The following is a 13224-nucleotide window of genomic DNA, read 5'->3' as shown; positions in this document are numbered from 1 at the left end:
ATGAAACTGCAGCCTGGCTAACACCTTGATTTCAGTCTGATGCCACCTGGGCAGAGAGCTGTTACCTGTGCCCAGACTTCTGGCCATATTTCAAAAAAATTCTGAGGCTGTACACTCTTTCACACAACAACAATGTAGTTGGTGCAATAAAGTACCTGGTGCAATAAAGACTCCAAAGACAGCAAAGGTGAGGTACAGGGCAAGGGTAAAGTGCACACATGATGCACCTTGATGTCATAGTTTCTCATTGCCCTCCTTATCTCCCCTCTACTGCTATGAGATTCCATGGGAAAGTTCCATCTCGAAGTTAGTTTCAGTTCAGTTTCTCTTATCATCTCAGGAAGGGATCATGGACTGATTTTATCTCTTTGTTTAATTTCTCTGTTATTCCTCCCCACCTCTTAAAAATATTTTTCGCTCTCTTCCTCTCTTTTTTTTTTTCTTATGTGTGCCCTATCCGTTTTCACTCTTACGCTGGACAGACTTTCTATGGATACTTCCCAGTCTCATGAATAAGAAAGAGATACCTCACTATTGCCCAATTCCTATTCAATTCTCATGGTACCCAAGAGATAGAACTGGCACCCCAGAGATGTTCCCAAATTATAGTTCTGTCTTGGTGATGCCTGGGACTGTCAAATCATCCAAGAGAAAACCTAGGACACTCCCATCCTGGAAGATGGAAGAAGAACATTTGTGAGAAGATGAGATTTAGAAAAAAGAGACAAATTCTTTCATTGCTTCTCTCACAGAAGAGAGATACCTAGGCGACATTGCAAGACCTCTTTTGGGACTTTAGAGAAACACCTTACAAAGGAGCCTTTTCAGATGCTTGTAACAAGCCCCCAAAACTAAAGACCAGACTCATACCTCACAGGAAATACAGGTCCTCAGCCCTCCACTGAATGATGCCAGGAAAATTGTCATTATTGGAAAAACCCAGTAATTTTAAAAAGAAGTGCCCAAGTAACTCTCAATAACCTTCATTTTGCTTCTCCACTTAAAATTAACTTTGTGCCACCATAATCTTCAAATTTTTATTTTAAAAAACTCAATTCTCATATGAGCATGTGTCATAGTTTGATTTAACTTATTAATGAGGGAATCACTAAAATGACAAAGCTGGTTTAAAAGAGAATGTAAGAAACTCAAATTTAGGCATTGGAAAAAAAGAGTGCTGAAAACACACAAAACTAGTAAATATTCTACAGCGTGATAAACTATAACCTTTAAGGTTATCTTTTTCTAAGGGTCAAAAGAAATTCATCATACCGTATCAGTTTTCTTCCATTTTCTACAGCATTGTAAACCATCTGGGCCTTAAGCAATCGTGAATACTGAGTCATTAGTTATATTGAAAGGCCATGCAAATTTTTGTTGTTGCCTTGTAGTTCCAGGTTTTGCGTTACTTTTCTGAATAAGGACCTTGAGAATAAAAGAAAAGTTAGAGAGAAACTTTCTTGGTAACCTTAAACATTCCCTAAAAACTAAAGACCAAACCCTTATACCCTTGGAAAGGGTTACAATAATTCTGTCTCCACTGAGCTAATCACAGTAGGAAAATTGCAACTATTATGAAAAGCTGATCACTGGAAAAATAATTGCCTGAATAAACCTTGGTAATCCTCCATATATTGCTCTTATACTTGTACCAAATCCTCACAGCCTTCATTTTCCATGTAAATGCAATCACAAAATATGTGGCCTTTTGTGTCTGACTTCTTTCACGTAGCATAATGTTTCCAGGACTCATACACGTTGTAGCATGTATCAGTTACCTCTCCCCTCCTCTCTTTTTCTTTTTCTTCTTTTTCTTTTTTTCTTTTTCTTTTGATGAGGTCTTGCTCTGTTACCCAGGCTGGAGTGCAGTGGTGCTGTCACAGCTCACTGCAGCCTCAACCTACTGGGCTCAAGCAATTCTTCCACTTCAGCTCCTGAGTAGCGGGGATTACAGGTGCATGCCACCATGCCCAGATAATTTTTGTGTTTTTTGTGGGGACAGGATCTCACCACATTGCCCAGCCTGATTTCGAACTCCTGAGCTCAAGCAATCCAGCTGCCTCAGCCTCCCAAGTGCTGGGATTACACATGTGAGCCACCATGCCCAGCCTTTGCCCGTTTTTTATTTAGGTTATTTCCTTTTATTGTTGAGTTGTAAGAATTCTTTATATGTTCTGATCCTAGACCCTTATCAGGTACATGATTTGCAAATATGTTCTCCCATTTCTGTGGATTATCTTTTTACTTTGTTAATAATGTCATTTGAAGCACATACATTTTTAATTTTAATATAGTCTAACTTATCTGGTTTTTTTTCTTTGGTTGCTTGTGGTTTTCCTATCTGAGAAGCCATTGCTTAATATTTGGTCCAGTTTTTATTACTGGTATCTGTGAAAGGCTTCATCTGACTACTTCACACTGCCTGGAAAATACTTCTATGAGAAATACTCCCAAGACTTCATTCAGGCCTTTGCTCAATTGTCACCATATAAGGAAGGTCGCCTCTGACCACCCTATCTAAAGTAACACCACCCCTTGGTCACTCGGCAGATTTTATATTGCTTTGTCTTTCTTCAGAGCACTCACTGTGTGACACAGGGAGCCATTTTCACTGATTGCATTACCAGCCCCCCACTGGAATGTGTGCTCCTGGAGAGAAGGAATTTTGGTTTACTTTGTTAACTGCTGGTTACTCAGTGCCCAGCACAGACTTGTGATAGGTGATCAATAATCATTTATTAAAGTAATGATTCCCCACATCCTAACCAACACAATGTTATCAAACTTTTTGGTCTTTGCCAATCTGAAACGTGGAAAATGGCATTTTAATGTCTTTTAATTTGCATTCTTATTCCTGTGAGCGAGGTTTAGCACCTTTTCATACATTTGAAAATCATTTTTATTTCTATCTCTAGAAACACCATTGTTTTCAATAGATGCTATCATAAGAAATATATATACACCCTTTCACAAGAGTAATAGATGTCACAGTAGCGTTTGGTCCTTCTGTACTTTATCAGAGTTTAAAAAAGTGCCTGTTGAACGAATGAAGCATGAATACCAAAAGCACAACAGCTAGTTGCTGAAGACAGGCTCCATAAAAGTTCTTGATGTTTAAAAGGAGTCTTCATAATTGAAGGGGATCGGCCAGGCGCGGTGGCTCACACCTGTAATCCCAGCACTTTGGGAGGCCGAGGCGGGCATATCACCTGAGGTCAGGAGTTCGAGACCAGCCTGGTCGACATGGTGAAACCCCTGTCTCTACTAAAAATACAAAAAATTAGCCAGGTGTGGTCGTGGGCACCTGTAATCCCAGCTATTCAGAAGGCTGAGGCAGGAGAATCACTGGACCCGGGAGGCAGAGGTTGCAGTGAGCTGAGATCACACCATTGCACCTCAGCCTGAGCAGCAAGAGTGAATCTCTGTCTCAATAATAATAATAATAATAACAACAACAACAATAATAATAATAACAATAATTGAAAGGGATCTGAAATGTGCAGGTTACTCAGCATCTGCCCATGGACTTTATTTTAGTTTCTTCCACAAATGAAGCCTGACGTCAGGATTTGGGTGCCGGTGGTTTAAATGGGAGGAGATCCCAGGGAACAGAAGTGATGGAGTAGGAAGAGTAAGACAGCGAAGACAGAAAAGCCAACAACTTATGCTCTGTTGAACCAGTTACAAGTATGAACACTGAGAATCAAGCCCACTGGGAAATTTCTGAGGAAATGTCAATAGCATACCTGTATTCATCCATTTTCACGCTGCTGACAAAGATATACCCAAGACTGGGTAATTTATAAAGAAAAAGAGGTTTAATGGACTCACAGTTCCACATGGTTGGGGAGTCCTTACAATCATGGTGGAAGGCAAAAGGCATGTCTTACATGGCGGCAGACAAGAGAGAATGACAGCCAAGCAAAAGGGGAAGCCCCTTGTAAAATCATCAGATCTTGTGAGACTTACTACCGTGAGAACAGTATGGGGGAAACCACCCCCCATGATTCAATTATCTCCCACCAGGTCCCTCCCATAACACATGGGAATTATGGGAGCTACAATTCAAGATGAGATTTGGGTGGGGACACAGCCAAACCATATAAATACTTCAGAATTGTCCCACCAAAGCACAGGGACACAGAGGCTCTCGTCCACCAATTCTCATCTCCCATTGACTGGAGGTTGCCCTCAGAGGTCATTGCACCTCTGCTTGGCTGTGCCGATTTCCTTGGCCTCAGAGAAGGAATGGATGCAGAAAATCAGGTAGGTGGCATAGCACCTGGGCAGGGAGTCTGTTAACATGCATGAAAGTATCCACAGCCTGTTGTGCTGAGGGCTTGTGTGTAGCCCTTCCTTTGCTGTTCTTTAGACTACCAGTGCTTTTGAATGCTTCCTCATACTTTTGTCTTGTCTCCTCACCTGGATTTCACACACCTTAAAGGTTAGACTGTTGGCTAGTCTAAGGTATATCATACAGTCCCTTGGAATTACATAGTGACTTATACATTTGTTGGTTATTTTTCATTTTTGACAACGTGGTAATTATGGTTCTGCAGAAAAGGAAGAAAGACATGTTTAAGTGCTTTGAAATTTATACCTACCTGACCTTGCCTTTTGTTGCCCAGGGCACTGAATTTGCCTTCATCCCTGCATTTGTACATCCCAGAAAAGGAAGCCACACAGAACTTATCAGCCCTGGGCCAGATATCCAGGTGAACATTAGCTATAGAAATGCATTGAGCTAAAGAGTTGGAAGTCATGAAATAAAATCTCTGCTATCTGCAGATAATGTCCAAGGTTACAGTTCCTTCTGAACTGCTTTGTTAAGGGGATAAAGGATAGTCAGTGAGGGTCCCAATTATATCATCTAAGCTGGTTTTGCGGTCACCATAATAACTTCCCTGGGAAGAAAGCTGGTGGTTCTACTATTTGGAAGGAAAGACTGTGTTTCAGTGCCAAGGCTTGACTCTGGCTAATCAAGACAGTGCTGCTGTGTATGACTGTGTAGACTGCACTGCATAGCTCCTGGGTGCACAATTCCCAGAGTGGTGTGATATGCGGACCCATAGATAAGGATCTCAGATGGAAGCTCCTCAAATGGGAAAGGATTGAGAAAGGAGAGCACTGGGGGGTGTCTATGCTCACTGAATGCTGATGATGAACTGGTCCCTCTCCCCCAGGCTTGGTCCTGAGGAAGATAGTGAAGGCTGGGAATCCGCGTCTGGGAAGACATCAGTCTACCTTACACCAGTGAGTTAGTGATAATAGTCATAGCATCTACTCTGTACGAGGCTCTATGCTAAACACTTCACATGAGTAATCTCATTTAATCTTTACAAAAACCCATTTGATAGATGAAAAAACTGAATTAAAATAGGAAATGAAGAGGGCATTAGACTAAGAGAAAGGTGATCCAGCACTTACTCACCACTTAGGTCTTCTTGTCAGCACTATTCAAATTGTGCTCCATAGAACCCTGTAGTCCACAAACTGTTACCAGTTCATGAGGAGAGCAGTACCTAATTGAAAGCAGGCATTTAGAAACTTTTATAGCAGTTTTACATTCAAGTGCATTAGGGAACCTGTCTCACTGAACAAGGGATAGACCAGTTCAGGTGCTGGCCATGAGCTGCGTGGCAGCAGGACCATGCTACAGTGTGTGGTACTTTAAGGTTAGTCGGTCAACTGAAAGCCAAAGGCATGTAAAAATCTGAGAAAACAAAAGCATTTATTTCTTTTGATATTTTGTTGTTTTTACTTATTACATATAATGTTTTTGTAAAAACTAATTTTTTTTAGTTTATAATTTTAAAATCTTCAGTTTTCTGGGTGGAACCAGGGAGAGTGTTGAAGAGAAGAAAAAGAAGGCTCCTGCTGTGCCAGAAACCTTTAAGTAAAAGTGAAGGCATTTTGCAGAGCTGAAGATCAAGTGCCAGAGAAAAAAGTTTGCCCAAAGGATGCTTCGAAAGGAAGGAAGCTTATCTATGAAGAAGCTAAACACTATCACTAGGAATATAGACAGATGTATAGAACTGAGATATGAATGGCTAGAATGGCAAGAAAAGCTGGCAACTTCTGTGTAGCTGCAGAACCCAAATTGGCATTGATCATTAGGATCAGAGGTCTCAGTGGTGGCAGCCCAAGGGTCCGAAAGGTGTGGCAGCTTCTTTGCCTTGTCAGATCTTCATCAGAACCTTTGTTAAGTTCAACAGTGCTTCAATTTACATGCTGAGGATTGTAGAACCATATATTGCATGAGAGTCTCCGAACCTGAATTCAGTAAATGAACTAGTCTCCAAGTGTGGTTACAGCAAAATCAATATGAAGCGAATTGTCTTGACAGATAACACTTTGATGGCTTGATCTCTTGGTAAATATGGAATCATCTGTGCAGAGGATCTGATTCATGAGGTCTGTGCTGTTGGAAAATGCTTCAAAGAAGCAAATAACTTCCTCAGGCCTTTCAAATTATCCTCTCCATGAGGAGGAATGAAGGAAAAGACCACCTATTTTGTAGAAGGTGGAGATGCTGGCAACAGGGACAACCAGATCAAAAAGCTCCTTAGAAGGATGAACTATGGTGTCTGCCACAATTATTTCTGTAATCTGATCAGTTAATAAACAGTGATTGCTTTCAAATTGAAAAAATAACAAAAATATTAGCTAAATTAGGAAGCAGACTTTCATAATAATTTTTAACTGTAATTTAGAGGTGACAAAACAAACTTCACTAGACTCGTTTTCATCAAGAAAAGACACACCTTTGCTAATGCACAGCAGCACCAATAGTAAAACAGATGATGACTATGGAAGTGATTCCAAAGAAATTAAACTACTACGAAAAGAGTTTGTACTAGTTTTACTCAGAAGTATAATTCCTCACATATTGAGTTCAGTTTTGTAGCCATAATTGACACTAATATTCTAAAACTATAGTATGTTATTTGTAGAGATATGCTAGCTAATAAAGCTCATAAGACCATCAACCTTATGTAGCATTTACATAGAAAACAAAAGAAGTAAATTCAAAACCTAAAGAATACCTTGAAAGAATGTTGAATTTAAAAACCTCATAAGAACAGATGTTCAATATTTCACATATAAACATTAGTAATGTATGAGCATCTTATAAAGTAGCATTTGGGGATGCGAAAATTTAAAAAAGAAGACTTTAGCACAAGACTGTATCAAAGATCTTTGAAATTATGGGTGACTATGTGGCAAATAAAGTAACTCAAATGTCGTTTTTCATAACTAGACGAATTCAGTAACTAGCTAATGACATGGCAGATTAACTCACAGATAAACACGGCTAGCAAAGTCGTTTTCATTGCAAGTTATTGAATGCCCACATACTGCTAAAATGACAATTAATGTAGTATATATGCAATTCAAACATAGTGGAAGAATTTTTTTCAGTTTCATTGATGACAAGCACAACTAGTCCTAAATGTATAAAACTATAAAGGATTACACTGTCAAGGAATGTGGTTTAAGACTGCTGTAGGAAGACGCTTTAATGTGCAGCTTCATTGACAGAAAAGCATACTAAGTTTGAAGAATGTAAATCAATGCACTGCTTTTTTTAATCAGGAAAGTTTTACAATGAAAAAAAAAGTTAGCTGAATTAAACAGTGTCTAGTTGTGTAGTTACATAGCAAAAAAATAGTTATGCAAAGGATAATGCATGAAATTCGAGATTATTCTCTTTATTATAATATGTGTTCATATGGAAGCTGATCATAAACAACTGTTGTAGGCGAGATACGATGCTTACTGAAGAGAAAAGTACTATTAGGAATGTTTGACTGTGAAACAAACTCTTAGTGTTCCTAGAAAGTGAAACAAACATCTTTATAAGGTCCCAATGTGGTTTGGGACAATAGGCATGCTTCTTTGTGTGATATTTTTGGCATTTTAAATGCTTTTACTACTTCTAAGCAGGGGGGGAAAAATGCAGTGTGATTTTCAATGGCAAAGAAGATTGAAGGGCAAAAATGACAGAAGCTTGGAAAACAGAATATCCAGAGACTGTTACAACATGCCCCATAGTTTAGCAACAATTATCAGTGATGTTAGTGATAATCTTGATATTGCATATCTGTAAAATGTTATGGTCAAACAAGTTATGGGACATTTACATTTTATTTCCATCAAAAGAAGATTCGTGCATGGGAAATTCAGAGATCCATAATCTGTTGCTTTCATTGAAAGACAATTTAACTCTACAGGATAAACTGTTGGAACTGGCAATTGAATAATTGACGAATTTTGAAAATACAGAATCATTTGCTTCATTTTGAATAAAAGTGAAAGATGGAAATCCTGAGCTTCCTAAAATTGTCTTAAAATCTCTTTTTCCTTTCCCGTTAACAAAGCTCTGTGAGACTGGTTCCACTAACCTCTTATTAAAACAAAACATAGAAGCCAGGTGTTGTGGTACGTGCCTGCAGTCCTTCCTAGCTACTGGCGGGGGATGGGGGGTGGCGGAGGGGGGCAGTCCTGAGGTGGGAGGATCGCTTGAGCCCAGGAGGCTTCAGTGAGCTATGATCTTGCCACTGCACTCCAGCCTCAGTGACGCAGTGAGATCCCATTTCTAAAATAAATAAATAAGTAAATAAATAAATAAAATAATTATTCTTTATTAAATTACAACAACAACAACAACAAAAATAGAAGCAATCTCATCACACATTCTACTTTGCAAGTAGCATTATAGTCCATTCTGGCTGGGTTAGATAGGTTGGCAAGCAATAACTTGTGTATTTGTCCATTAAGAATGCTTAATATTGATATGCATGGTGTTCATTCAAAGTAGAGAAACACTATTTTACTCAAAATTTTTCATTTAGTTATAATTGCAGAACAACAAAAATTATAAATGCAATAGCAATTTATATATTAATCATATAATACACACATTCAATAAACATGTACAGATTTTGCAATTATTTTTCCCGTTATGTTTATTCTGATTATATTTATTGAAATGCAATTTTGTCTGTTGAATATGATAATAAAATTTGGTTCAATTTTGTATATCTTTGTTTTTTAATGTAATGTGTCCAGTATTAATAATTCATTTTTATTGTACAATGGATTGGTTTGCAGATTAAAATTCTTTTAAAAACTGGTTCTTCGCCAGCCAATTTGAGAAGCACTGTTCTACACGTCAACTTTATCTGTAAAGTGAGGATGAACTGCCAACTTTGGAGCAATCACAATTTTGGATTATATAAAGTCCAGTGAGTTATCAGAAAAAAAGGGGCCATGTTCAACATCAGCAGGAAAGGCGAATGGTTATTCTGAGTGTTACATCTTCATCTTTACCACTAGAGGGCGGTGAAGAAGTTCTTGTAATTGGATGCATCACAAAGCCAAAATTGCTTGTAAACCGAGAAATTGAAGCACGCAGGAAAAAAATAAAACACAGAGTAAGATCAATTACCCAGTGAACATTTGTTGGTCGCCAATACTGTCCTGTAACACACTAAGACTCAATACAGAGGTCAAAACCCAGGGTCTATTTGTAGCTAAAATTCAAAATAGTAGGTAAAATTGGGATGGACACAAGATTAAAGAGATAGCTTTGCATGATGAAGAGTCCTGGAGATTAGTTGCATAATAACATCAACATACGTTTAAAAATGCTTAAGATGGTAAATTTTGTGTTATGTGTATTTTGCCACAATTTACGGGGGTGGGAGGAAGAGAAAGAGAGAGAGATTGCTTCTTTAGCCTGGCGTGGGCAGGAACTGTCTATACTCAACCAACAGCTCTAGCTCACAAGACGTGGAGAGGAGAGGTGGAGGTACACAGGCCAATGCATCACAGGGGTTGTGGAGCCTTTGCCGTGGGACCCACACTCACACACACACATGCACTTTTATTCTTAGTTCTGCCACATATCTTAGCCCATCATTCTGCCCCAGTTTTTCAACCCCTGAAAAGCTTAGGGAGCTCGTTTGCATAATCAGTTCATTCATTCATTCATTCATTCATTCATGTATTTGCTTAACGTTAACTGAGCACCTACTCTGTTCCAGGCATCCTGTGAGGTGCTGGGGTACAGCTATGATAAGACAGACAACCTCTGCCCTCAACGTGTTTACAGAGCATTGCCTTTTCTAGTTGAGGCCTTGAAGGGTCCTAGGAACTGTTTTTATCTCAAGTCAGCATCTCCTTCAATCAGTGACAAGTAGGCCATTTGGAGCCGCTGTCTCTAAAGTATTCTCTTGAAACCGTAGGAAGACAAGGACACAAGAGGGAGAATAACCACAGAACCACAAAGGGATCCAAGGTTGCCTTGACAACAGGATCAGAGGAAATAGCCAAGCCCTTGAGGTGCCAGGACTGGACTCTGAGCCTGGGCCGACTGTCCATTCAATGTCACCTTTTGACTTTGACAGGACTTCACTGAAGTGAGTCTTTGAACTCCAGAGGAAGAGAGGCCCACGCACTGAGGAACTCATCCCACGTCCATCCCAGCCTTGTTCTGATTCTGGAGGAACACAGGATGTCCTCACTCCAAAGGCTGCCAGAGACTGCTGGAGGCCGCACAGGAAAATAGGCAAGAGTCTGGCTTATGATTCTAACAAGCTTCAGTTAAACTCGGGCTGGGCCTCAGAGTCGCTGTGTAACAACATATGTCTTTCTGAGCCTCAGTTTCTCTATTTGTAAAGTAGAAATAATACTAATAGTATATAGCACCTCAGGGAATGTTATGAGGATGAAATTACATAATAAATGTGAAGTTCTTAGCACAGTGCCTGGCACACAATAAGCACACACTTAATGTTGTTCAAAAAAAAAAAAAAGCTGTGCTGGACTCCATCTTTTCAAATGAGAGAACTGAAGCCCAGCAGCTTAGTAATAGTGGAAAGTTGATGAATTGTGGAATTATACCCAGTTTTGGCTCTCCCAGTAGACTTTGGGAAACTCACTTAGTCTCTCTAAACCTCCGTTTTCTCATCTGTGAAATGGAACAACCAGGTTGTTCTGAGGACTACCTGAGTTATGTTAAGCACCTGGCACCAGAACCTGGCATATTGCGGTGTCCAGTAAAATGTTCACTTTTTTGTTCCTCTCTGTGGTTGTCCAGAGTCAAACTTGGTTCTAACTTTAAAATTGCAGCCCTCAAGGAGTTCATGCTCACCTTCACAATGCAAGCTTGGAAGTCAAGCAGCTCTCAACTCAAATCCAGTTCCTGACCTTGGGCACATTACTTAGCTTTTTTCTTTCTGCTGCAGTTTCCTAGTATGTAAAATGAAGATCATGATAGTACCTGCTTCCCAGTGCTGGCATGAGGATTATGTTTTCTTTTGTAGTGTCCCATAAATGTTTATTATTATGTCCTGCAATCATGGCCCTAACCAAGAGGCTCTCAAGTAGATAAGTAGTATGCTTATATTTTGGTTTATTTGTGTGCTAGGCTGTTATCAGAGCTGGGATTCACAGAGTTAGACAGGACTCCTGCTCTTGAGCTGCCCACAGTCTAGGAGAAGAGACTTAAGCAATGGCCTCATGACTGTGGTCAAGGGCTTTGATGAGATGCTGGGTGGCCAGTGGTTAAGAATACAGATTCTGGAGCCAGACAGCTGAAGTTTGACCTCAGTCCTGCCACTCTGTGATCTTGTGCAAGATATACTTAACCTCTCTGTGCCTCTATAAAATAAGGATAGCAATAGCACTTGATTCATAGGGCTATTAGGGAAAGTTCAGTGGTTTCATATCTGCTTAGAACAGGGCCTGGCACATAGTAAGCACTCTATGCAGGCTCCTTCAATGAATAAAAGCTTACATACAGGCCGGATTCGGTGGCTCATGCCTGTAATCCCAGCACTTTGGGAGGCCGAGGCGGGCGGATCACTAGGTCAGGAGATCGAGACCACCCTGGCTAACACGGTGAAACCCCATCTCTACTAAAAATACAGAAAAATTAGCCAGGCGTGGTGACGGGCACCTGTAGTCCCAGTTACTCTGGAGGCTGAGGCAGAAGAATGGCGTGAACCCGGCAGGCAGAGCTTGCAGTGAGCCAAGATCACACCACTGCACTCCAGCCTGGGCGACAGAGCGAGACTCCATCTCAATAAATAAATAAATAAAATAAAAGCTTACATACAAATGACATTGGTAGCATTCAGAGGAGAGAGTATAGTTCTAGAGGAGGAAGTAAGGAAACCCATAAGAAATTGAGTACAGTTTCTATACCTCAGTCCCCCTGGATTTCACTCAAAATATTTCCACCAGCCAAACCTGGAAGGGATCGTGAAGAGTTTTGTGTCAGAGACTCATGGTCTGCAGATAAGGAAACTCAGGCCAGAGAAAGTGGCTTGCCCAGGTGAGGTGGGCAGAATAATAATCCCCCAAATGTCCACACCCTAATTCCTAGAACCTATGAATATGAAAGCTTACATGACAAAACTGATTAAGTTCAGGATTTTGAGATGGGGAGATTATCCTGGATCATCTGGAGTGGCCCAGCGTAATCACAAAGGTCCTGATAAGGGAAAGAAGAAGACAGGGGAGTTGGGAAAATAGAGGTGATGACAGAAGCAGAGGTTGGAGTGACACAGGCCAGTGAGCCAAGGCACATGAGTGACCAATGCCTTTGCTTGTACCACATCTCCTTCCTCCGGGGTGCCCTTCCTTTGATCTGAGCTCTCATTTCCTGCTATTTGTCCCAAGGACCAAATTTCCTACTTTCAGCTTTGATAAAATGCTCTTCTCCCCAGTCCACCTTTGAAAACAATGTCGGAGACCCTCACCCTCAGAAACGCAGTGTAGATAGAAAATGAGTGATATTCACTATCTGCAGAAACAACTCACCTTCAACAAGATTTGTAAATGTGGCTAATGACATTTGAGAAACGTAGGCAATAGTAGATAAGCAGTAATCGAATTACTGGTCATGGATCTTCCGTGAGACGAGACTTGGTGACTGGCTGGGAAATTAGCAGGAGACCAGTTTCTCCAGAGCTCATGTCTCCAGATTTATACTGGGCAGAAGAGGCCTTGTGAGGCCCAGAGACCAAATCTATGCATTTGGACAGAAATATCTCTAGAAGAAAAAGTGATTTCTAGGGTGCTGGCTGCTAATAGAAAACAAAAACAAAACCCAGGGTTGGCCTGCAATCAAGATAACGAACTGGGTAGGTGGGAACAGAAAATGGCTGGAACTTTTGAAAGGCTGATTGTCAGTATGGACCAATGATTCTCCTT

At 40.4% G+C, this 13224-nt stretch overlaps 1 protein-coding gene across 1 annotated transcript in view; it reads right to left on the bottom strand.

Annotated features, from left to right (window-relative positions):
- Positions 1 to 5792: 5792 nt before the first annotated feature.
- DUSP5 (dual specificity phosphatase 5) overlaps positions 5793 to 13224 on the bottom strand; it is a 56270-nt gene continuing 48838 nt past the window's right edge. The window contains exon 4 of the mRNA XM_063607528.1: positions 5793 to 8599. Coding sequence (XP_063463598.1) covers positions 8463 to 8599 — 137 coding nt within the window. The 3' untranslated portion in view covers positions 5793 to 8462. The remainder of the gene's footprint in view (positions 8600 to 13224) is intronic.

Source organism: Pan paniscus, chromosome 8, assembly GCF_029289425.2.
Source record: "Pan paniscus chromosome 8, NHGRI_mPanPan1-v2.0_pri, whole genome shotgun sequence".
NCBI lineage: Eukaryota > Metazoa > Chordata > Mammalia > Primates > Hominidae > Pan > Pan paniscus.
Note: the sequence above shows the minus strand (reverse complement) of the source record. Positions and strands in the feature narration are given on the sequence as shown.